At 40.6% G+C, this 26,811-nt stretch overlaps 2 protein-coding genes and 1 non-coding gene across 5 annotated transcripts in view; 1 reads left to right on the forward strand and 2 right to left on the reverse strand.

Moving 5' to 3' along the window:
* Positions 1-2,232: 2,232 nt before the first annotated feature.
* On the reverse strand, positions 2,233-26,656 carry LOC136411370 (ionotropic receptor 75a-like). Its single transcript, XM_066393909.1, has 10 exons — positions 26,323-26,656; positions 4,443-4,627; positions 4,184-4,362; positions 3,855-4,124; positions 3,678-3,802; positions 3,448-3,627; positions 3,087-3,292; positions 2,820-3,038; positions 2,501-2,768; positions 2,233-2,450 (listed from the first exon to the last, which is right to left on the reverse strand). The coding sequence occupies exons 2-10, from the start codon at positions 4,585-4,587 to the stop codon at positions 2,237-2,239; spliced, it is 1,806 nt and encodes a 601-aa protein (XP_066250006.1). The 5' UTR covers positions 4,588-4,627; positions 26,323-26,656; the 3' UTR covers positions 2,233-2,236.
* TRNAV-UAC (transfer RNA valine (anticodon UAC)) lies at positions 10,177-10,249 on the reverse strand. Its single transcript has one exon. It is a non-coding gene; the product is annotated as a tRNA-Val (tRNA).
* IRSp53 (Insulin receptor substrate 53 kDa) overlaps positions 17,565-26,811 on the forward strand; it is a 42,059-nt gene continuing 32,812 nt past the window's right edge. For 2 of the 3 annotated variants that reach the window (XM_066393903.1, XM_066393905.1), the window contains exon 1: positions 17,565-17,850. The gene's annotated coding sequence lies outside the window, so the exon portion shown is untranslated. The remainder of the gene's footprint in view (positions 17,851-26,811) is intronic. The other variant, XM_066393904.1, reaches the window with a different exon arrangement.

A 26,811-nucleotide genomic window follows, 5' to 3' on the forward strand; every position in this document is an offset into this window, starting at 1 on the left:
TTTTTAGTTAAAGTTAAATTCGTCAATGATTTTTTAGTGTCCAACTTTCACCCTTTCTTTCAAAAGCGCTTCTGCTTCCTTCGTAAAGAAATCTCGGGAAAATTCCTCGTCAGAAGTGAGGCTCTTCTCTGTCATTAAGTCTTCAATCAACAGTTCAAAATCAAGGGTGATTCACCCACTCTCACTCTCCAGCGCACATTCCACCTTCAAAGTATTTTTTAATGGTGCAGAAAATGAACGATAATCGCACCCGATTCGGCTCGATTTAATCGCCGAAATGCAAATGTCCTCGACAAGATGATCGGCGCATCGTTTCTGCCTTTTTGACCATATAAATAGCCAAATAAGCTTAACTCCATCAGCAACCCGCCATTAGTCGTGGAGCTTTTGACTTGGTTTACCGCACACATTTATGGTTATTTTCAGAGCTTTCAAGAGTCAACGTGTTATACAGAGGAGAAGGTAGGGGGCATAAACATAGTCAACACAAGTCATTTGGCGCGTACCTGTCCAAATTTATTCCTCATCCATTTTTTGTGGGACTTGCGGCCGCGGGGAATTAAAATATGCGGTTTAAGACACGGATGAGAGACCAAAGGCTTTTTAGGCCTTTTTCTGAGCTTATGCAGCTCGTGTTTAAACCGCTTGTACATCAACGACCTTTAGCGAATATGCAAGAATCTGAATAATTCGGTAGCCGTGCCGATAATAGGGCAGAAAATTAGGCCAAAAACGATTGGTTTCACCCGCTTATTTGGCATGTAAATGAAAAATTTTGAAAATTCCCCAGGACCTCAACGACATCCCATCAGGTAGAAAAACGTGCTCGAAAGCTTGTGTAGGCTTAGGCGTGATGTTTGCCCATTACATTAACAGGCTTTTAAAAATTTCGAGTGGACTCGTAAAGTAGATATACGAAGTTCCAAAGGCCGATGCTGAGATAAGCGATTATTCCGATATTTTCAAAATCAAAATCCATAACATTTACTGATATATCAAAGAAGACATCTATCGATACGTCGAAGAAGCCATGGCACAGAAATCAATTAGCGCCTTATAATGGCTACCTCGCTGACCGGATTTGAAGCTCCGTGAGCGGCCATCATTGCCTCAAATTAGCACCTCGACTTGTCAAGTGGTTGACGCTAAAAAGACATTGAAATACGTGACGGTAAGGGCGATTGTTTCTATTCATTTGGGGGGTGTTGGTCGGGGGTTCCTTTGAAGATATCACCGACAGAATTTTACAGACAAACGTTACTTCTTTTACTTAATAAAACGAGCCCTCCATGAGCGTGAACAACTTAGAAAGTTCCTCTGATGGATTAGATTATTCAATTTTATCACTTTTTGCCGCAACGTTATTCTGAAATTATTTTTTCCTAGCTCACACCTTTCGTTCTCTTATGCTTCACCAATCACAATTTCCAATTGTAAAGAAATAGTTTTTTTAGTGCCTTTGAGGTTGCCTATTAAATAATTCCAATTACAAGACCTTTTCTCTTCGTGTTTTCCTTTAGGATTAAAAAAAGGCGGGGAGCATAATAAAATTGTTTTATATTACAATGTCTATTTACCTGATGCTTGTTCGAACTTGTTTTGCCATCTATCGGAAACAGCTTTGAACTACTTCGATTAAAGAGAACGTTCGTTCTGCTTGAATTTCCGTTGTTTAAGTATCTGGTGTTAAGAGGGCGCTTGCTGCAAATTACAGTAAGATATCTACTTCAGGTACGTGATAGCGCTTCTGACGAAAACATATATGGTTTAGATGATTTTCATGTACGTGGACAAGAACTTTTACAATATTTTTTAAAGGCATAGTTTAGGTAGATGGTACATAAAAACAGACAATTTTTAATACTAAAATTTTACATTGTTTCAGCTAAAACCGAAGGTAGGAGCATCAGCGACCTCTCTGTAGTGACCAGAGGCGGGATAAATATAAATGCAAATTTGTAAAGGATCAGATCGTCCAAAAATTACCGTATTGTACAATCAATATATTATATTGTCTTTTATTTCATACAAATCCGTTGTTGCCATTCTTAAAACCCGGTTTAGGGATCTACTAACCACTTACATCCGCGTCACCTACTAACGAGATTTGTAAGGTTTAAATTACAGATCTCGATCTCCTGCGGCAGGCCCACTCTCAGTGCATATATACGAGGGGTTTTTTGAAAGTCGAAATTAACAATGTACCCGAGGCAATCTAAATCTTTATTAATTTCCTTTATGCCAAAACCGTTTTTGTCCACATCCAAGTTATTTCTGCTGCAAGTATGAGTAGGGAAGCTGCCACTCCCATCACCAGTAGAAAATAAGGCAGAAACAGGTCGTTTACGCCCACGGATTTAACTCGGGCACTGGATAAGCATTCGGGTCGTCTGGTGACCCATGTTTTGTGCAGTTTTTTAATGATACCGCTCTGCCACATCTTGCGAAGGCTGCAAACACGTCTAAGTTTGATTGTCTCTGTTTTTAGCTATTTGCTTACCTCACTTGAAACAGCTTCTTGTACTGGCTCCGCTTTTGGGCCATCAACGACGTGTCGCTGTTGATCAGGGCAATTTCCGCTAAATCGCAAATTGATTCTTGTTCGAAAGTCTCTCCAATTAGGGGGTAGGCAGTGATGGATTCCGTGTGGAAGGCAAAACCTCCAAGACGTACCATTTCAATGCCTTTTTCAGCTGTTAGCATGTTGGGTACGTCGTGCTGGTATATTTTTGTCTTGTTTAGAGCGTCCAGGAAACGATCATTCTTTACTAATTCCCATAGTGAAAAAAGTCAGAAACCTCCTTAATTACACTTATTACCTCTATCAAGCATGTAAGTAATGGTGTAAGGTTGATACTCGATGCCGACCTTTAACCGGCTCTCCAGTAGCTCTTGGATGCTCTTCAACACCTCAGGCTCAGTGCTAATGAGGGAGGACACTAAACTGGAAGTGTAGTAGTTGTAGAGCAGTACAGAGCAGAAGAGTAGGTGGAGTAATATTATGCGACTGGGGAGGCTTGCAGGGATGTTATCCAACCCTTTTTCAGTTGTTTATTAATTGTGGAATGCGTGATTCATTGAAGTACCTTGCTGGGAGAAAGCTGCGACCACAATAAAGACCGATCGGTACCAAAACGAGTCCCCTCTTTTAACCAGATACGTAACCTCAATTGCCAGGCATATTAAGCCAGTTACACACAACGTGATTATCCAAGTTTGCGCGGAAAACGGCTTCAGCACTTCGCCAAAATTCGGTTTTACCACTCCGGGATTGCGGAAGTAGAAATATGACCTTTAATTAAAGGCAAATTTATACACTGGTTTAATTAATATAGTTAAACTAAAGACAGTCACATTGCTGTTTGACCCAGTATACAGCAAAAATTGCTACTGTTACAATAAATACACTAATTCGCCATTAACACAATAGCTTGGCCTTTTTGTTACCGGAATTTATAGTATGGCATAATAAAATCATAGAAATCTATTCTTTCTGTGCCCAGAAGCCTCATTATGCATCCTGCACTGCTTATATCCACGATATCCTCCCAGAGGTACTTAGCCAGGCCTCCATCCTCACCACTCGAAGTGTTGCCGAACCACGAAACGGCCAAAGTCGTATTAAAACTGAAAGCTTCTTCAAGTACAGAAATAACTATTTATTTCCCTCACAATACCTGAATCCGTGAATCTCAGCTAGGCATAGGAAAAGCTGATAGTGGAACTTGCTGTAAATGTCGTACTTCATCAGCTTAGGATCAAGCATGTACTCTTCATAGGAGGTTTTAAAGGGGTATCTAATCTTTAAAGGGAAGAAATCTATGGAATTTCTTTATAGTGTCTATAAACATTACCACGTTTGAGGAGCGCACAATCACCCCTTTCATGTCTCTTCTCGAATCGTAATAGGACAGTCCAGAAATCTCTTCAATTAATCTTCTCTTTAGTCCCACGTTAATTCCGGGATTATAAAGCTCAAAAATTCTAGATCCATGAAAAATCTTCACGTCCATATCCATGCGGGTTTTGAGCCTCCTAAACACCTCTTCGACTTGACTAATGCTCTGGTCTGCGTTCATCAGCAAAAACCAACTGTATAGAAAATGCAGCTTTCCGAACGCGGCCTGCAATTTCCCCCCCAACAATTATTTCCAATTAATTCCACTTCAAATCCCTCAACAACCTCCTGCAAAACCGTTTCTGCTTGCCGTAGACTGCACGTCTCTAAATCCAAAAAATAACTGAATTTCTCGTGCTTCTTTGTGTCGACTTTCCCAAGGGACTGCGCTTCGGCCTTCAGGAAGGCAAGCCGAACATCCATCAGGCCCTCGGTCCGGATCATTTTATGCATTTTAACTTTGTCTATCGGGGAAATAAATTGCCTCTCAGTCCTGACGCAGTGCAAGGTTTTTATTAAAAATCTCTCATGATGGATGTCCTACCTCGTCTCTTCCAGCAGAGGAAAAGCACCGCAAAGCTGGGCCGGTGAGAGTCTAAGCAGCTCGCAATCAGCTTCTGCTGAGGATTGAGCTGAAAAGCGCTGGACAGGGGCAACAGCCATGTGAGAAGCAGGAAGATCAGCCACATGTCTCGTATCGAAAGGCCTCAAGTAAGTCCTAAGGGGAAACTATAAAAGAATATTAAATTTCTGCTCTATAAAGTTAAGAATCCGGAATTGCATTTATGGTGTCAGCTTTGAAGTTTGATTGTTTTCGTGGAGTTGGAACAATAAGTTACTCAAGAATTCTTTTAGTTGCACGAGATACCGGGGGCGATCGATGCCGCGCTCTCAGATTCCTCGCAAGAAACAAAATAAGAATTTGAAATAATTCTAAAAGGAATTTAATTGAACTTAACCGGAGGCAAGATGGAAAAATTCTCGGGAAAATAAGCGCCTGGCAAATTGCTGTTCAGACGTAATTTCCGTGCTTTTAACAAGTTGCTGGGCCGTAAGGTGAAAAGCACTTATTTATCGAGCACATTTCGAAAGTTAATTTATTCATATAGTTTCTGCTCCTTAATTCTGTCGGTTAATCGCCACTCTCTTAGCTTTCTCAATTAGTCGCCTAATTATATTAACTCCGTCGAAGTACCAATAGGACCGGAATCCTCCGCAGCCTCGAAACGATTTAAGAAAATTGCCAGAGGGCCGTTAGACCGGTAATTATCATATCTCTTCAGAGTCTGTCTGCCGTTATCGTTCCTTTGCCCCAAAAATTCTTCCTTATTAAATTACGCAGCGAAAGCGAAAAACGTATATTAACTTTTTCTATGGTTCTCTGGGCGGTGGGCGAGCTATTGTGTGAGCCTTGTCGGAATATAATTAAAATTCACAAAGGGAACAGTGATAACAATGCGGGATAATTCGGGAGAAAATATTCATTACTTGGACCAAATTGCCTCAAACTGGAAACTTTGCTGGCCGAAAACTTTGCTTTTATATTGTGTAACTTTTAGCTGTCTTCTTCAGCTCCCACGTAATATTAGTTTGAAGTTTCATAAGGCGAGTAATTATTTAAGACTCGACACCTCCAACGGTGTACTAAAATAAGTAACTTTCCACAATATAATCGTAAATCGTGGCTTGAGCATATTCAACATGAAGGCAATTTATACGAAATAATACGAAATAATTCTTGGCCGATTGGCGAAGGGCGTTTCTTTAACAAAAGCCTACGTCCGAGGCCAATAATGACTCTCGATTTCTGATCACAAGAAAATTCATACAGTGAAACAGCTTAAATTAGTGTATTATGAAGGTCCTAAAGTCGTTTCTAACAGAACTGTCAAGAATTATTTGCGAATTCCTGACAATTGGTGATGGGGCGACATTTATGCACAAACTACTGCTGTGCCCTTTACAAGTAGCCTTTCCAAACACAATCAAAATCATCGGTTCAGTACAGTCAACGAAACTTGATGAGGGAAATATCAAACCCTTTAAAGCAGGTTCTACTATCAAATTGTCAAGAACATTTGCAAGATTCTTGACAATTGGCGAAGACATTGTTTTTACAAAAACCAGGCTGTGCGCTCTTAAAGTAGACCGTTAATCAGTATTCACGCCTCCAAGGCGTTAATCTAGGGTCTGTGAGAATAATAAAGAAAACCCATCACATCCTAACCGCATCACGAGGTATAATTGGCCGTATATGACCTGGGGGGAGTTTATTAATTTTCCGGTATACGGGCCGCGCCTAATTTTATTCCGATCGTCGTCTCCGCCATCGAATGCCTAACAAATTTTTAATTTCGTACGAAATTTCCCGGATAATCCCGTTGCGGGATTAGCTCTCTGTTTTTCGGAAATTGAAGGTTGCATGAGAATAGACAAAATCGGATAATAAGGGGTTTTAATTGCGGTCGCGAAACGCCCGACATAAATATGAAATAGTGGGCAATTTTTCATGGAAAATCCCCCATAAAATATTTCACATCATCGCTGGAAATGCGCGCTTTCCTGCGATATATTTTTTATATCCTCTAAATTGAATTTGGTCATATGCCCCGAACTAATACGTTTAAGGATGAGGTAAATGGGGCTTAACAATCTATACATAAAGTGCCTCGTTTGATCCATAATTTATGTTGCTTAACTTTGTTCTTTTTCAACGCCGCAGCCTCCGCCTTAACAACGATAAATTATAAAGTTTTAAATAGAAAGTGAAGGGGGGATTTTTTATCATTCTCGTGGGGAAAGACGCCCCGAAATAATGATTTATACTAATGGGGTTTCATTTCGGTCTGATGAACAACAGAGCGGCGAATTCACGGACAAACTGATGGATTTCCCTGCAACGCAGGGCCGATTTGTTTCGTTTGAACCTTTATCTCGGCATCGTATGAGCAAAACTCGAACAACATTCCGAAAACTCGGCAATATCTCAATCAGTTTTGCCGAGAAAAGCGGCGTTTTACCTAAAACTTTGCGCTGCTCGGGGAAAAATATGGGACTCAGAGAAAATCCATATAAAAGATTACCCATAAATTTCTCGCCGATGCAACGTCCGAGGGATTTTTACGACAAGCCATTGAGGAGTTATTTTATTGCCTCGCGAATATACAGGGGGAACTAAGAGCATCGAGGTCAAGCAATTCAAGCGTTTGCCATTGTCAAGAATCTCATGTTTTTTATTCTATATGGAAATAACGCCTTGCGCACAAGCAGCGATGGGATTGCACACTATTCTCGGCTAGTTTTAGCTGAGAATAGTGTGCTTTCAGAATATGTGTGCTCTCGCTCAATGTGTTCACCTTTAAGGGTGTAGAACACACACGGTCAGCTTCTCTGAGTTTTCACGATAAAGAAAACAACCAGAAACTCCTTTTTGTCACGTTTCTATTCATCTGTATACCATATACCTTTCTTATTCCAGTTTCCATGCCGTTTGGCCAACAGCGATATTGACGTCTTCCACGACCCTCCAAAAACGAGTTAAGGATGTACTAACGTTACAACCTCGGCCACTTCTGGTCCCTCTTAAGTGATTTACGGCATTTCTCCGAGTTCACAAGAAAAAACGGGCATATATCTAACGGAAGTCCCCTGTCACTCCACGAGGGGCTAAAACACTGTCAAGAGAGCAAAGCTGCTGGAAGGGGGATATGTATGTCGCACCCAATTTCGCCCTTTGACATGTTGCCAAATTTCTTTATACGTGCGTTTTTAGGTAGGTACGTCTGATGACAATCTATTTATCCAATGGAAGCCGTCTTCCCCTGCTCGAACGGCCCTGCACCGCAACTGATAAGGCTTGCTGGTGAATTTATGAAAGTTTTCCTTCCCCTTTTCACCATAAAAGTTGTATATGAGACGTACACCACATACCGAATTTGTCATATCGGTTAAAAGGGGGAGCGTAATCAATATGGCGATCGGCGACACATTCCATAATGTTTGAGTCTATGGCTTATCTTCGCAATTTAGCTCGGATTGCCGAACTCCCGGCCTGCATCGGTCTAAGTTGATTTAATCTCTATGGAAACTTCCTCTTCGTGCTATCCAGACATGCTCAGTTTAATCAGAAAAAAATTCCCATCTGCGGTAATTTTACCAGAACAATGTGGATTTCCGGGTTTTCGAGGTTTATTTGCAATTTACGCCGTTTGGACGGTAACATTCTTTCAACTGTGTGTGCTCTCAGAGGGGCCCTTTTTTGACTAAATTTAAACCACCACAATATTTTCCGGATTTTATAGCACTGCGAAAACGCAAACGAGAGGACCTTTGAAATGTTTCATCCGTTCGGTAAATTACCATGTTAATTTAGCCGTTAAAACATCACACAGAGGGAACAAACTCTTTTCCTATAAAGCGTATTTATATTGACTGTCCGGGCTTAACTAAGGCGCGGATTTCCAACCGATATGCCGTGCGGTATTTTTTATGCTTTTTGCACTCATTCTTCTTAATTTTATGAATTTTATACAACTTAATAATTCATTTATAATCAGGCTCACCCCCATCATTTGGGAATTCATAAATATCGATTGCCAAGAATCTCCCTACATAATTTTGGCATCCCACCTCTGGTCATTACGAAGAGTGTCACGGGGCAATCCAGCAAAGATCGTCTCAGTTATGGTTTGAGGTCGGGCCATATACAATGTTAACTACTGACCAAACCAACCGTCGATGAGTGGATACGGGGCCGTTCCGAACTGAAATACGAGGACAACAAACTAATTTGTAGGGCCTGTGTTAAAGCGGTTTTGGGACGGAATACCGGGTGTACCAGTTCCATCCGAGCCCGCGATTACACGGAAGGGTTAGATGTTGTTTGCTATTATGCTGATTTTATAGAGCAGTTCAAGACGATCGTACTAGGGCTTCGTGAATCTGGCTCCGGGGCAGTGGAAAAGAGCCAAGAGGTTGTAAAAAAGAAGGAGATTTGACAAAATTTAGCATTCTTGACCAAGCTGACCAAAGATAATAAAATACAGAATAAAAGAATACGCCAGTTTATGTGCATATTTTGGGAAAACTCCCTTTTTCCAAATGCTTATTCTAAGATTTCTTATGATTATAAATCCGCACTTTATCACAACTCAGGAACGACTGTTAAACCGGCGCCGGCTTGGTGTTTATACAGGAATTTCCGCCCGTCAATTCGGTGGCGTACCCGGAAATCGAAAGGCACGATCAGATTATGAGATATTAGGCAACCTCAATAAGCTTAACTGGAGCCAAAACCCCCAAAATCTTTACTTTATAATAATTTCGCATAAACAGAAAGTTCGGCCCGAGAGAGGGATTTTCGCTAAACACACTCGGCGCTTTAAATTCGATTACGAAACATGTCGCACCGTGGAGAAATAAGTTTGAATGGGCTCAATCTCGTTTTATTTCCAACTGCGGACTCCAAACCGAATAGAGCTGAATTCAGGCAGTTAATGGAAATTACGTTATGTGGACGATTATAATAAACTTCAATAAGAGTGTTTAACGATAAATAAATGTACGTGTCTTTTTGTGTAAACTCTTGCAAGCGAATAGCCAAATTGTATTTTGATGCCAAATGCGCTACCTAATTTGTGTCCCCATTTCACCCCTCGTCACGTACCCCCCGGGTGCTTTGCTTCATAATAAAATGCACCTGCTGCCCGAAACCCTCCAAAGTGCGGAGATGTTATATCATTGAAACGCCAAGGGTATTATTGGCGGTAAAGTGTCATTTCAGGGATGTTTCAAACACAGGGCCGAAACCGCCATTTTTGTCAGCACACACTGTATTCCAGGTATTGAATAAAAACGCGCCAGTTCAGCCCTGCATTTGTTTTTGCCCAAAACCGCAAACTCTTGGAAAAACGCATTAAGAGGGGAAACAGGCGGTTAAAACCGTTTTGTTTCATCACATTCTCCACGTGAAACTTTCAGCGTGCCTTTATTGAGTGTGCTTAAGAGTTTGTCCTAATGGATGATAAATGAGAAAAAGTAAATAAAGGGGAGTTAATGGTCACTTATCGTGTTAGAAGAGGGTTATAGAAATGTAGGAAAAAGTCTAGCTATTTTCATAATTTCACTGGCTCCGGGATTCGAGTGTCAGCTAGAAGGACAATTTCTTTTTAGAATATAAATTTCATTTGATGTTGAATATAGCGAAACGTATACTATAACAACACAATTTTAATAAAATAATAAATGAAAAATAAGTTAAAAAAAAGACAAAAAAAGTGTGGTTCCGCCCGGGATCGAACCGGGGACCTTCTGCGTGTAAAGCAGACGTGATAACCGCTACACTACGGAACCCATGTGTTATAGTCTGTATTTAGTTAATTATAACTTGAATATAACTGCATGACCTAATCTCAATTTTTCTAATATTAACATTCACAATTATTAGTTTTTTATTTATTCCCCAACAGGGAAAGTTCAAGCAATCCAAACTAACCTCCAAATAACCCTATTTTGCGTCCCAAACCCAGTCTCATAGTGCAAAAAAGCCGTCCATTTATCACGCTTAGCGATGTAAAGCTATTTTTATGAACCCATGAGACATCAGGTACATAATAAAACCATCCCAAAAACAATACGTGGTGGGCAATAATTAATCACGTTTTTACATCCTGGCTGTTCAGTCATTAATAATTTTTAACACTCAAATAAGGTTTCCTTCCAGTAATAATCGGGATTAGGGACGTGTGAAACGTGGAACTGCTGAAAGGTACATCCAGACAAAAAGGAGTTTTCGTTATTTGCTCCATCGCCATGCAAAAGCCTTACATATGTATTTGCCAGCAGTTAGAAATTCTTTCTCCTAAGCCTGGACCTCATACGGTTTCCGAGATTCTATCGATGCAGTCTAAATTTAGGAATAAAATAGGGGTTTTGGATCAAATCCTCATAAAATTGATGGTAAAATTCCTTTTAGTGTGCACGTGCTGAAACGCTTTGTCTTACTCAAAATGTGGTAAAATCGTGCTTACAAATCTTAAAAATAAAATTGATTACGTTACAATTTCGCAAAGTAGCGTTTTGTAAAGCGAGCCAAGTAGAGTCGTAGGCGAGTCGCAGCCGAGAGCTGGAAACTCGGAGACATCTGGTAAAGAAATTTTTGGTAGTGTAACACTCGGGGTGTTTTACACGGAAAAGTGGAAATTGTGCGACTCACACAGCGCTTTTCAAAACTTCGAAAAAATGGCGCCATTCAAGCTCTGTTGGCAAGTGAAGCCTTAGCTTCTCAACATTCCTGTTTGGGAAATTTCGAAAACATGACCTCAGATTCCTTTAAATTGCTTTAATTGAAACTTAAATTGAGGATACTGAAACAACAAATCAGTCTCGAAGCATCAACGAAAAAAAAAGATTTCAATCAAGTGAATTATCGATTTTTGATGTTGCAATGCCTCTCTCAACTTCATAATTTAATTTTTAAACCTTAACTCTCATGTTTGCTTCAATTGCATTAAAGAGTTTGTTCTCTCTTGATCTAAAGCAATCCCCGTCCCGGCATCATCCAGATCGATGTTAAACGTTCTGGATACGTTGTTTACTCAATGTAATATTCTCCGGGCTGGTAATGTAGAGCAATGGGTCTGACATTATTCGGGTCAAATGGATTAGACTGATAAGGTTTCTCATTCAAGGAAAGTACGTCGGAATTTGCAGCAAAAAAGCGCCGCATAAATGAACATAAAACCGATGCTTTCGCAAATAACTTTGGCCATATAAAGACAAAATATGAAAATTGAAAAAAAAAATAGAAAGCGGAGCAACAAGTTTTAATATCGGCAATTTTTTCTATCGCTTTTACACATGGCGAATTCCTTCGGGCCCATAAATAGGGCGTTGCAGAAATAGCGAAACAATTGGGGCTGCCGTTGCACACGGAAACCTCATAAAATTCCTCTGAGCCCGGTAACGGGACAGTATATCTCTCTGCTTACGTTCAAACAGACAGTAAAAGGGGTTGCACTTCTTTGTGCCCGCATTCTTTATGTCCACCGTTTTGTTGGTTTGATGAATCCAATGCAGGATAATTCGCAAAACTGTGCTTCCATCGATTTTTCAGTCCGACACTGAAATTAAACTGAGACGCCGGAATAATGAGAGGCAGAATGGCTTCAAAGCATTCCTTTCTCTCTTTTGAAACTGAACGTGTGTTCTTATAGTTTCCACGTCTCGCAGGGAAAATGTTTCGCTCCTTTGAATTACCCTCTTCTTGTTAAGGGCTTTCTTATTATCGGGCTCGTTCGTTCGTTCGAAATATTTACCTACAGTCTTAAAACGAACATTTTGCCTCAGTTACAGCCTGTTTCAAAGCCTTAAAAATCTCGGCGCAGTGTAGTTTAATTAGTCCACATTACCTCTTACTTAACGGCATTTGTTACGTACATTCCCGAAGAACAAAAGAAATTCTGGCAAAAGAGACCTTGTTCCTATCGTCATTTCAGCCATTAAAGTAGCTATTGATGTTTGTCGAAGTTTCTTGATGAAGCCAGTTTTTGGTGACACGGAAACGAAGCAAACTATTAGCAAACCGTAGGTTTATATGGTGAGGTTAATATTTCAAGGTACTTCGATGCAAACGCACTCATTAAGCTTTGCCGAAAATCGATTTTTGTTAGCAAGAATTTTCTTGACAATTGGTGGATGCAACTGAATGTGAACTTTGCCATTTTTTCACTCGGTTTTTTCCCTTTAATCTCTGTTTGAGAGAGGTTTTGGAGTTAATCTATCAATGTTATTTCGATGTAAATGCACTCATTAAACTCTGTCGAAAATTGGTTTTTTCACAGGAATTTTCTTGACAATTGATGGATGCAAATCAATGGAAACTTTGCTAATTTTTAACTTGGCTTTCTGCCAGATTTAATCTCTATTTGAAAGGGGTTATAGCATCAATTTCACAATGCGCTTTGGTATAAACTGACTCATTAAACTCTACTAAAAATTGATATATTCTGGCATATTTCTGCTTGATTCACCGTGCCTTTGTACAGCATTTTTTTGGGGCGAGGGGTGGGAGAGTATCTAACAACGACAAATCCTCAAATTCGGTCCTGGTTGGTTGTTTTTTCTGCGTCTACATCTCTCTGTTCGTTAGACATTAGTGTGTTGTTTGGCTTCAAACAAGACGACGATAAAAATCCGGCGGTGCTGCTTCTCAGAAAATTTGCATTTAATTGCACCATGGAGGGGTTTTTAGCATCAATTCAATCGTAGTAATTATGGTTTCATCCCTAACAAAGCAGAATCAACCGATTCTGGAAGGGTTGAAGTTAATAGGGAGCGTGGTACAATAGTTTTTCGTGTTGTAAATACGTCGACGTTCTCGAATGGCTTTTCGCATCCGTATAACGTGCCAATTTTACGCCAACTTGAGTTCTTTTCGTGTCGATGCCGAATTTCACGGTGAAAACGAGAAACACGAATTTTGCCCGATTGATACACATTTTTAAAACCGACGTCTGAATCTTTACAAGGAAGGTTCAAAAGTGTGATATGTTCTTGAATTCCAGTCAGTGGCTCTTCGATTATAATTAAATATCATGTTGACCCCTATCGAACCTCTTCTTGTCCGGAAGCGCGAACGCAGCCTTAAAAGACAATATATGATCTCCATCTAAGATGACTAGCTCACGTCCCCTTTGTGGCACTGCGTGGCTTGAATTTAAATTACATCTATGCATGCAATAATTCTTGCTCCTTTTAAGCCAATATACCGAAGGAAAACCTCTCAGAAATTTGCTCTTAAGACTCAATTTAGGGGTCAAATGAACGTATATTTAATTGCTGCAATTCTCGCTGTACCCCCATAGCAGACAGCGCAAGAAATTGGTCTCCTCTAAAGCGATATTAAAGTGGGTCGGAAACTATTCCAAACACTCGTGTGTTCGATACCAAACGCCCTTAACGTCTTACGCCAGAATGACACATAGTTCAGACAAGTTTAAACTTTGGAAATTTCCTCCATTAAGTCAGGGTTGTTCGGGCGCGAACCGGATTCCTGCTCTCATCCCGAGGTCTGCGACGAGTCGCCCCTGACGACCGTTTACCCAACTTGTGATTGTTCAATCAAGGTTTTAATTAATTTTCGAATGGCTCTTCACACAGATATCGCGGTTCGATTGTTCCGGGCCCGGATCACTCGGCTAATCAGCGGTTTCCTCAAGTCTTCAACTGCGACCATACAGAACGCGGGTCGCGATATGAGAGCGGCAGATTTGACTTGGAAATTTAGAAGGGATTAACTCAATTAAATCGGTCTAAGTTGCTGATGGATGCAGGTTTGGCGATAACGAGAATGAGAAGGAAAGCTCTTTTTCGGGAACTCGGATGCTCGAACAAAATTGAGAAATTACTTTTTTGTGACTCGTAAATAGTTTTTGGCGACATGGAAACGCTGCAGCTGCTGTCAAACATTGATCTCGTGGTCGCATCCTCGTCTAACGCGCGTCTAGAGCGACTCGCAGGATTGTCACTGTCTTTGTCCAGCTCACGATGTCATCTTCTCTCTCCGTTTTCCTGCGTTGCCGCGGAGGCCTGGGCATTTTTTCACTGCTGCAATTCTCTGTTATAAAACCACGATGACTTTCCTTAAGGTCCCGGTCCACAAATCTCCCAAATCTATTTAATGAAACAAGAGCTCGTTGCCTTTTATATTCAGCCGGTGCATCGGCCTTTTATCTTCCTCCGGAGTGAGTCCCGGAGCTTGTTTATTTATTTTTCTTTGGCTTTTTAGGCGAACTGGATTTGTTCCAATAAACTGACTTTGTAATACCGACTCGAGTGGATCTGGTGGCGGAGGGCTCTCTGCATTATTGATATCCCGATGCGTCCTCTCTTCGAAGTGAAACGAGTAAACACGGCGTTTCCCTTTTGTTAACTTTTAAATATTATTTCTGCCCGAAAAATAAAGGAGACTCCATTTTCTTTGAGATTGGAAAGCCCGGGATTTGCCACTATTTCGGATATCGGAAAGGCAATTTGCGGAAGTACATTCTTGTTGCAGCATCGGGATATATAGAACGGAAGTAACGAGATTTCACACTCTCTTAACTGCACCTAGGCATGTGCGTCTAACTTCTCGGCGAATACACTAAAAGTGCAAATTTCTCGCTTCCTGCCCATTCCTACTGCCATCATCTTCGTGTCGATACTGATTAAAATTTATTGCATCGAATATCCGGTTCGATTTTCGGCTTTGGGCTCGGAACACAACACCGAAGCGCCCTTTTAACGGCACACCGTAAATCCACATTTGGACGTTGATACCTACTTTTCCAGTCGGCAGATTTGTGCTCTCCAAGGGATTAAGTCACTGCTTTTTCTCCCCGTCGAGTTGAGAACACCACGTGGGTCTTAGAGAAATATTCGATCACGTTTTGATGACGAATGCATTTCTGCATTGAGTGGATAGATCCAAGGACGACTATCCACTCGATTTGCATTAATCGCAGGCATTTCAGCTATGAGCAAAGCCCGTTATTCCTTGATTTTTTTCTTGCATGAGGCAGTGACTAATCCCGCACAGTCCAATGAGAATTATTATCGTGGCACATTCCTGGGCATTATGGCCTTGATCTTGATGTACCACTTTGCCGCAATAGCGCATTACCTCATCTGCTAAATAAATATTCCCAAGACCGCCATTCTTCTTCAACTTTGCAATGCGCAACAATTTAAAGAGGTACAATTATCGGGTACACAGGTGCGACCTTGGCGTGCCGCATTCAATATTATTTATTTGTTTGTTACTTATCTGATCCTGTTATTTTTTCAAATTCTAATTATTCGTCTCGTTAGGCATACTTGGCATGTTTGTGCAAATCGCCCATTTTAGCATAACGAACCTTCCGCATTATATAGTTCGTTGCAGAATTGCCTCGTTTGGGAATTTCTTGGCGAAAATAATACGGTTATAAAATGTAAAGTGTAATTCGGTATTGGTGTAATTTGTGGGCGTTCCTAATGCAAATTTACAACGGATGTAGGATTAATATTTAATTAATGTATTGGTTGTAAACGATAAGCTAAAATCAATAGCAGCGCTGTCAAATAGCAGGGCTTAATTTCAGTGGACAATGGCACGTAAATTTAGCACCCGAAGGCTGCCTGAAGATGGTCCAACGTGGTTGTATTATAATAATTATTATTTTCGTTAAATGCCTCGTTCATAAAATCGTCAAGAAATGGTTGCTAAGGGACTTTTTTCCGTGGGACTGGCACCGATTTCCAGAGGCGCCAAAATTCTTTCCCAACTACGCACGCTACATTCGCCAAATCGTCAGAAAATGATCCCCAAGTCGTATTCTCGCAATATTTTCCACGACACTGTCCATCCACAGGCATAGCACTGGTTCGTTCAAGGGGTTTTTCTACCTTTTCATTTCATGATGAGTACATCCGCAGTACCCAAATTTCCACGTGACGAAAGAAAACGCATCCATGGTCCACTACGCAATTCTGCCTGTACTGTCCGAGCTGTCACCGTTGAACTTAAACAAACCACTCGAGCATTTCGGGTGCGTCAAAAAAACCGGTAAAGGTTGTCGCAAAACAGAAATTACATTCTGCGGTCTGGGATAACGAAGGCAGATATTGGATTCGCTTTTTCGCTTATGTTCCGAATCGGTTTTTCCGCGATTGGATGCCGCAATATCAATACCCGTTCCGTCTTTATTAGTTTTGGAAATTATATGGGCGGCTATACATCGGTGAAAGCACTTTGTTTGCACGCAAAAATCAATAAATCTGTTCACATAAACGGGCAGAACTCATTAGATTCCTTAGCCGCTCATCAAAATTACAATAACAACATTTACATGTGTCAAAGCATGATAGGACTGCTTTACTCTCCTGGCTTGGCGCAGCTGTGTCAGCTACGCTAAAACTGACAGTGACAATCACTTACTTATCGTTGCTTGTTTTGGATCACACATGACATCGTTGGAGTTACCGTTAAAAAAATGACACTGAAATCACATTGTGTTGCGTCCTTGTCTAACCCATCTGCCATTTCGCTGTCTTTCTATCTTTCATCGACTTCCAGACTCAATTATCACAAGCGCTATCATTATCATTGTCCGACTTATTAATCTCAGATCACTTGATCTTTGTTCAACTCGCGTAATTGTTCCCGTTTGAATTATCGAGCCGTTTACTACGTTGCAAAGGGAAGCTTAGTTCGACTTCAGACTCATGAATTACGCTTTTGACACTTAAGAAATGCTTGTTCCTTTGGTCATTGCTCACATATCGGCCGACCTTTGTTCCACGCCCATAATTGCCTTTAAGCCTTCTGCATGACTGCGGCCCTTTAACATTATCGATGCCTCTCTCCGGGGACCCGAAACATTAATCCAGGCGAGACCTCCCAAAGAACGGAGAAAAATGGAAAGGCGTATATCCACTTCGCCTGATTCTCATCTCGGTAATTCGTCCCCAGGGCCGTTTCTCCAGTCGACTTATCGTCGGAAGTCCGATATTAGGTCACTGTGCTTATGTGTACTTTGGGAGCGATTTTAATGGAATTGTTAAAGGGGCAGCAGGCGACCCTTTGCTTATGGTGCTACCACTCCTTCAAAACCTCCTTGATAAGAACGGGAGGTGGACAGTTTCGTACCAAACCCGCACACCTCCTCCGCCAAGAAAGACGCGTTGATCTGACAGTGCGCGCGCTAAATTCGCGCGGAATTAGAAAGTGAACCGGAGTCGAACCCGGAGCCGCTCGACATTTCTGCTTTGCCGACGCAGAAGACACGAACGGATCGGACCCTCTGTTGCGCTCTTTTCGATACGAGAAAAACACGCGAATACCGGAAAGTTTTTTGAACTTTTGTGGATTTTTACGGCTTCGAGTTTCAAAGTGGATTTCGGGCTAACGTACCAAGGGTGACGTCAGACAGGTAGGTCTTGGTCTTAGCTAATAATTAACCGACTATTATTAATCAGGCTCCAATCAGGCAATCGACGTGGCCAACACAATAGATTATTATTCTTAATTATTTATCGAGAAATATTTTTTTGGTAATTTCAATTGAGATATTGCGCCACGGCTATTGTGCTTGGTCTTGCCTCGTATGTGCTATGTAACATAATTATAGCTGTTTGAAAATTATCGTATAGGTGAATGAATCAATCGGGCTCGACAGGTGACCTTAACGCGTAATATTCCTCTAAATTCACCTTGTGTTCGTGTGCTCATGAAGGAGTATTCATAGACATTAACATTATTAAGAAGGAGAACGTTCATATGGGACTATGCTGACATTATCAAGAGCGTATAATCCGGAGGATAGGAATATTACTTCGTTATTGTCGAGAGATTATGTTGTTTATCGAAACGCGTAGCGGCGAAATAAACAAAGTTTCGAGACAGTACATTTTAATGAATATCTCAAGTTTGTCAAATTTCCTTCCTGTACGGCCCTGAAAGTTTCTGGATCCAATCGTTAAATTCAATGGATAATACAGAGCTTTTTTTTAAATTAAAAATCGATGTGGAGCCCCTGGTGCAGTAAGCATGTTCCCGATGTTTGAACAAGAGGTCAACGTCAGACACACATAAAGACATTAAAACTAACGAAATACCAGAGAGAGCAATTCACACAGGAAATGCATTTGAAAACACACAGCTCTAATGAGGTCCAATGATCGAACATCAATTTGAGGTCGGTATCTCAAATTAGCTTTTTGAAATGACCACATGAGTCATGTCCAAGAAAACTACCACTCCGCAGCAATTAAAAAGAGGAATTTCGCCGTGTTTCACTCATTTTAAATATGTTTATTTTCGTTCTTCTACTCTTTTGCAAGAGCCTTCGGCCGAGCTTTTAGTACAAAGTAAATATTATTCTCAGTCAGTTTTAACCGAGAATAGTGTGCAATTCCACCTGTACTGGTATGTGAGATATTATTCCTAAGAGATAAAAAAGCATTGGAAATGTTAATATCAAAATTGGCATAATAGTAAAGTTTAATTAATAATTGATATTTGGCAGCGCTCAACAGAGCACTGCACTGCCCGGTCACACGTCCGCCACTGACATTTTCTGCATTGAAACAGAAACTTTTACTTAAATTCAATTTGAGCTCTGTCCGGGTTTGCTGCTCGATTGTCGTGCGACTTTGGGGACCCGAATGAAAACGACACGATATCCACGGTATTGTCAAATGAAATCCAATTTTAAAAATGCGATTTTTACCTGTTTTCAGCCGGCCACAATCTTGTACGATTCTATGAAATTGACCTTCAAGCCGGTATAAGATTTTTCGAACTTTTCCCACATTTTCCTTCGAAATTGGGTGTTTTTCGCGCGCGACGCGAGAAGAAACTCGAAGACGCCATCATTACTGACAACCGAAGCGCTATTGTTTTGTTTCCAAAGCCTTCTCGACGAAAAGCGTCGCTCTCGTGCGGTGAATTTCTGTTAACCACTTGAATAATTACCCAATTCGAGTTATCAATATACGTTGCGTGCAAATTAATGCATAATTGAACCTGATATTCGACAGGAAAATTGAGTAGGGAAATCAGGATGGGACGCAAAGGGCAGTAACGTGACTCTTTCGAAATTTTAAACCCAGTAGGATCATCATAAACAAGGCCGAAAAAAAGCTAAAACGACGGACCGGATTTACATTTAGATTTTAGGCATAGCTCCACCTGAATTAGCTAATTAATAACACTCTGTAAATACCTTAACAACTTCACGAGAAAATCTGAAGAAATAATAACTAGAAGTACTGTGCAAGGTGCTTCTAGTGGCATCATAGCTAAAATAAGCACCACCGAGGCACGTCCGAGTCACTTTGAAAATTCATTGAACAAACGTGCGAAAAATAACAATAAAATAAATCACTGCGGATTGTTTATCACTCTAAGGCTGCATAATGTCTGATCACAAAGTTCGCTTCAAAACCTTTTTACACGGCCATTTCGGGACGAAGTCCTTGTTGATTGTCCAACTCGTTCAGATAAGTTCAACTCGAAACAGGAAGAACAATATTAAATAACTGGGGGCCTACGCCTTATACAAACAATAATTATCGACCATGAGCGGTTCCTTCTGCATATAATTTAATCCCATTGAAATAATTCATGCCGGATGCCAATTTGCCTGGATCCTGACAAATTTCGAAAAAGAGAAAAAAGGTTCATGAGCCACTTAAAGCGTCAAATTTCCAGGCCTGATTTATTGTCTTCGGCTGGGGGGATTCGGGCGAGGCGTGCGGCAAAGGGTGATATATGCCACTATTAAAGCGAATTATTGCTAGCAGGGAAAACTTTAGTTATCACGTGAGGCTTTCCACGCTTTAATCCGAGCCTAATTTAGTTTTTTTTTCTGAAAGCGAAGAAGTGGTTCTTGACCCAGCGAGTACCCTTGGTCAGGCTAATTCACCATTTGCCAGAGTGTGATACTGCATCGCCTTGACATAAAGCCGAAGTACGTTGTCTTGTAGGTATGCGATAATGTGCACTACTTCATAGATACGGACTCGACGTTACATGGACAAGGAACGTATTTATACGGTCGTGCTTTTATATTGGAATCGAGGTTAGAAATTCTTCGAATGATTCCTATTGTGCACATCCAATTGCATGACTATAAAGTAAAAGTATTAAACACCTGAAAGCCGGTGCTAATGCAACTACTGGTATTAAGGCGTGTTCGATGGCGAATTTCTATAAATGGCGTATACGAGATACGACATGCGTTGATGGGATTAGCTAAGTGATGGAATTATTTCATTTAATGTGGTGCTCCAAAAGTTATTGACCCTGAAACTAAAATAAAATAAGAGTGTGATATCAGATTAAAAAGATATCACTCCCTTATAGGTTATCCTCTTCAAACCCCAGGCATCATGGGCGATACAGTCGGTTCGAAGTTGTTTTTGCGCACTGGCGGCGGAGCACTTAAGGTACCTCATAACTTACCGCTCTTATTTCTACGTATGTTCGCTTAAAGTTTTGAAGTTAGATTCATGAGGGTTTATTTGGTCGTGTTTGAGCGTAAGTACAAAGGGATTTGAGCTTTAGAGACAAGAAAAGCTGCATCATTCGCCTTGATCAGGCACGCATCAGCATGGCCAAGCGCACATTCTCTAATGGCCATGCTGATACACGCCTGATTTAGCCCTTCTCTCTGTCTCTCTCGTTAATAAGTGTCTTGCTCATGTAAATAAAATCATACGACTCCCTTAAAACAATTTTTCCCCGTGCTCCTTACCAGGACCCTTGAGCCCCACTCCCACGAAGATCTTTTAATAAACCTTCACCATCTCCCTTAGGCTCGTGCTACGCCTTAAATTCGGGGTAAATACAATTTAGGCCCGGCTTAAGCCAGTTTATGCTTCCCGAGGATACCTCGTTCTATATCCCTTAATCTGCGATTTACAAGGGTACGCGCTATTATTATAGGGAATAATCCGTCCAACTTTCTTTAATTTAGAGGCCGAAATCCGAGATAAAAGGGTGATTTCGTCGCGTTTTAATCAACATGCAAAAGCCGGCCATCTCGAGATTAAATTAGAAGGGAATAAGATAATTTCTGGACGTCCCGAATAATAACAATTAAAAGCTTAACGTTATACAATAAATTTCTCAAGCCCACCTTCAAAGGCCGTGATGGTGAGTTATTAGTGAAAGTTACAAGACATACTTGCTGCTTCATGTACCAGTAAACGTGACCACGAATAGGCAATAATGTTGCAGTCTTGTTGAGAACGCCGGCTCTCGGATTTCTGAGCGCGAAAATAAACCGAACTCCTTAGTATTCCCGACTTTGGCCGCCATATAAGTTGCACTTAAGAAAGTTTTATTGGCCTGTGTCGAGAAGAGGCGAAATAGAGAAACTTTTTTAATTGGGCTTTATTGGAATTAATTATAGTCCGGCAACTTTCGTTGGGCACTAATAGCCTGAAGTTGGACAATACCCCGAAGTTTTTTAATATTCACTTAAATTAACAGTTGAGTAATGCGGATTTTCTCTCGAAACTGTTTATAACATGTAAGAAACAGCAGACAATTTGCTTAAGAATTCAGCCGGCCAATAAACTTTCAGTCGACTTGCGTAACATTGTCAGAAACGGATTTTGCATCACAATAAGGCGACTTTTGCATATTTGCATTATTTATCAGAGCCCTTGAACAGAAAAACTCCTGAAAACGGCTATTTGGTAGCTACATAAAACCCGTATAATACGGCCTTATTTGCCTACAATGAATTGAGCGCTAAAAACAATTTCGCAGCCGACTCATTAATAAGAAAATAACGCACTCAGTAGAACTCAGATCGGGTGCCCACTTGCTGCGACATTGAATTTAAATGCAAAGTTTAAGCACAACAAGTTCTCAGTAGGCAAAAATTGTGATATTGCGACACGCGGCCTACAAACTGCGGTATTTGTAACAATTATAAGTACCGAGTTTCGTATCGTTTGTTTCACACCTCCTTTTCTTGTCAATAGTTTTTTAAGCCCACAAATGGGATATTGCGACAGTTTTTATATATTTGAATATATCTGAGATTCTGATGAGGCTGGAGCAAGGTCGCCGTGCAAAGAGCGCCTTGGAAGTAACAAAATAAGAAACAAGTGAGCGAAGAATATTACAGGGGGAGCTCGAAGGATTCGCTTTGCACTTCCAAACGCATCTCAATGCGTCTTCTTATAGTCTGCATTAACCTTAAAACGTACCTCCTTACGTTGGTCCTTAAAAATTGTGAGAATCCTCCTTCGCAGCTCATTAATATCGGTGGGCACGGATTTATAAATGAGGTCTTTCATACTTCCCCATAAATAATCTAGTAAGGAAAGATCTGGTGAACGTGCCGGCCAACGTTCGTCTCCATTGTTTGAAATGACTCTACCGGGAAATATTTCAGCCAAACAACCAGCCGGTTATGTGGCGGAGCACCATCTTGTCAGAATCAACAGTTGTTCAAGCGATTGCAAAAAAAACTGAATTCGATAATGTAAAAATCAAAGATTGCGCCAATAAGAAAAAACAAAGGCCTCTTTGATGGTTTTCGAAATCCCCATGATTGAGCTCCAGAAACGAATACCTTGTATATATTATGATTGAGAGGAACACTGTTAGTTATTAACAGCGCAACATAGTGACATAAACTATGAGTACCAATGGACCGCAATATATAGCAATTAGGAATGCGGTGTGTTTCAACATACATTCCACCTACAGTTTCGCAACTTTACTTTTTGCTCTGGGTTGTAACTGTAAACGCGCTCGTATAGGTAAATGTCAGATCTGCCTTTTCAATGAATGCGTCAAGGAAAATCTACGTAATTAAACCGAGAATTACCTTGATTACACTATAATTCGGTGACATTTAATATATTGAATAATTAAATAAATATATCAAAACGCAAGTCCATGCGTTGTTTATGAATTTCTCGAAGGTTTTAGAATTTTCTAGAAGTCTTCTATTTGCTTAAAACGTGAAATGCCCTCACAGCTCACAAGAAGGAAAAGCGGCCTGACGACAAACCTTTGCCCACAGACTAAGAACGCTCCAACATCAACAAAGGTTGTCAGGGACGCCGGCTGGTAAGGAGGAAGAGGGACCCAAGGACAGAAGGAACGAGTTTCACGTAGCTTTAAAGAATAGGCAAAAGTCTACTCCAGTGCACATCGTGATAATCTAAAATCGAACCCTTTTGAACGAATTAAATTGAAAACTAATTAAAATTGATAAAACAAAATGGCGAAACAAAATCGAGCGCCATCCTTGAGCGACCCTGTGAAGCTGTCAGGAAAACTAACATTTGAAAATATCACCAGCACATAAATTCAAAATGGCCGCTCAGGTAGTCTTCATGGTGTGGTCATTTCGCGGCATATTCGGGATAGGTAATTGAGTTAGTTGATATACTAACTTTCAAATAGCTATCATCGTACAATGGGAAAATTTGCAATACATAGTTATAAACATTTCCCAACTCCGGTTATTATTAAATTAGTATCGTAGCCGCTCTAATTAGCGAGGTATGCTTGAAACGTGATACTTTGGATCGCAATCGCAATGAACCGTTCTGCAAGGCTGAGACACAAGAAAATAATTGAAATTATGATTAATTATGAGCTATTTAATTATTATCAGTTAGGAGGATAAGCTGGAAATCTTTTTGTAGAGCGCGACTGAATAAACTTCCATAGATTTTACTCATAAAAAGCTTTCTATAGCTATATTGTAATTTCAGGCATTAAAATTGCAAAGGTATCAGTTTTTACAATGGGGCCCGTGCATGAAGAGTATCAATCATTTTATCAATTAGTTTCTTTACTTATCGTTACTCCCTATAGCTCATTAAGCTTGAGGATCAGGTTTCTTGTAGGAGTAATTAATTATGGGGGATAATGGCCTATTCGATGAGCTCCAAAATGAGTAAAAAATACGTAAAAGTTGTCTAATGATACTTATTTGAGGCATAAAAAAACCCTCTGTTGCTGCGCAAAATTGCGCGTCCTCTTTGACGATTTTCATATATTTTCTTGTTGTTCCAGGTATGGTGAAATCAGAAGATGCGTATAGGTAAGGAGGGATATATGCTGATATGTAGGTAGCGGCTCCTGCGAATTATCGAGGTAATATTTTTACGAATTCTGATATATTCAGCTTCTCTACGTCAGGAACCGGGTTTGGTGATGGTTTCCGACTATATTTATACCTTCTAGAATATTACCCCGTAACTCCTCTCTGCCGTTAGGTCCGTATTTGAATACCAATGACTTTAAAAGCCCCTCCCAAAGAAAATCTAATGGGTTTAAGTGGGGACTTCGTGATGGCCGTTCAAATTCAAGGACTCTCTTACATATATAGGGTAATGTTCAGGAGCGCCATATTCTCCAAACTGAAAAGATTGTCCTAACACTCAGTTTCCATTTGTGCCGTTGTTCCAGGGACACCCTGAAAAGAAACTTCATATTTTCGTGCTCGCTCAACGACAAAATTTCTCCATTCCAACTTGCTCTTTTCCATTATAGTATGTCAACAACGAAATCATCGCCAGGACATCACAGTCACATCCGTAACAAACACACGTAGAACCCGATAAAAATGATTAAAATCGACAGTTAATTATGCTGAAAATAATTGATGAGAGCCATTCAGAAATTGGTTTCTGTGGCTCGCGGCGTTCATACGGTCGTTTCAGCAGTGAATTACTGTATTTTACGAGAAATTTGATGGCTTTCGCAGAAGAACTGGACCCGAAGTGGGTCCAATCGCCGATAATTGATCTGTGAAATATATGGTCGAAGCAGGGTTTTTAGCGCGCCGCTCATCTGTCGCAGTGCCTTAAAAATGTCTTTCTCTCGGTGGCATTGTTGTTCTCCTGAATGGCGCCTCGTTACCCAACCTCATCCCGCATCAAATCACGCGTTCCTGTACATTAAATATTCGCACCAATTGGCCTCGAATATGTCACCTCGTTAAGTAAAAGTGATGGTCTTTCACTTACGCTTATATTCGCACCTGAAGGCGCAAGTGATGCTTACGTTGTTTGGGCCATTAAAGAAAGCAGCTCTTGGTCCATGTGGCAAAAACCTGACAGCAGGCTTTTTATTGTCACACACTTTCATTAAGTAACCGAGCATTGATTTAGATTGTTCCATGGGCTAATTTCTCCTTCTAATGATCAATAAATAAAGTCCAAAAAAAGTTGTTAATAGATCCGCTCTTCCTGTTATAATGATATGCTGTGGTTCGCCTCATCATCATCAACAGGAAGGAATCGGTCTTAAGCATCCGCATAGTGCAGGTCTAATAGGGACATTATCGTGTAACAGGCCATTAGACATGGCGAGCTTAAATGTTCAAGAAAAAACTACCGCATGGATTTTCTTTTACGTGGAAGAATGCACAGCCCGATGGGAAAACGTCTACCTGGCAATATTTTATACATAATACGCAATAAATAAGTTTTACTTTCATTGCGTTACTTGAGCCATCTGACGATTGATTTAAGTGAAACCGTGATTACGTACATAAATCTAGACCATTGCAACATCGCTGCAACACCATCAGGAAGACGTCGTGTCTCGAGTACCGCAAAGGCATTTGAAAACTGAAGATTTTTCGGAAATCGCCTAATATGCCGATTTCAAAACGTGCCCTGAAGCTGCAAGAAGTGAAAGTGTAGACATGAGGTTGTTGGCATTAACATGGAGATGAATGGTAAACAGTTGAAATGGCACTGGTGGAAGAACATGCAAAGGTGGCATCTAAGTATTGACCAAAGGTGGGTGCGATAAAACTGCATCTTCCACCGGAATGTTATCAAGAAACCGTTATGAGCACGAGTAGGTCAGCGAGAACAACGTTCTCTTGGCCCAGAGCGTGACTTTTACTTACCATCTGTAAAATGGGCAGAAATGTCGCTGGATTTGGCCGAAGGTCGCTACACTCAAATCAATCAAGAACAATCGAACTTGTGGATTTTTCCCTGTCGTGCCGTAACGGTTATAACCAATTAATGGCAAATAGATGTAACCGTTAATTTCTTCATACTAGAACTCAATTAGATTTTAGTGCAAAACTGTGAAATTGTATCATTAAAGCGTCTTCTTCGGCACTAACGAAGTAACTAGAGCATAGTGTTCGAGCGTGCCGCAATTAATCTAATCTAATTGCGTAATTAGCTCTCATTGCGCAAGATTTATAATATTTTGTTGTTGGCCCGCGCTGGTCAATCTTCCACTAGGGAAAATGTGATTCCTGTCCATCTTTAACACTCGAGGGCCTAATGGTAAGCAATAACCTGTCAAGGTGAATTAAGCCCATTAATAATCATAAACCCTCCCAGTTCCATTTACATGCGGTAATTAACACCTTCATTCTGCA

Source organism: Euwallacea similis, chromosome 10 (assembly GCF_039881205.1).
Source record: "Euwallacea similis isolate ESF13 chromosome 10, ESF131.1, whole genome shotgun sequence".
Lineage (NCBI taxonomy): Eukaryota > Metazoa > Arthropoda > Insecta > Coleoptera > Curculionidae > Euwallacea > Euwallacea similis.

What these genes read in the sequence shown, in the direction of transcription:
- LOC136411370 (XM_066393909.1), bottom strand. Translation starts at nt 4,587, where the DNA reads ATGTGGCTGATCTTCCTGCTTCTCACATGGCTGTTGCCCCTGTCCAGC. An exon ending in ATGCCATACTATAAATTCCG is followed by an intron (nt 3,293 to 3,447) that starts GTAACAAAAAGG and finishes CTTTAATTAAAG; the next exon opens with GTCATATTTCTACTTCCGCA. An exon ending in TACTTACATGCTTGATAGAG is followed by an intron (nt 2,769 to 2,819) that starts GTAATAAGTGTA and finishes TATGGGAATTAG; the next exon opens with TAAAGAATGATCGTTTCCTG.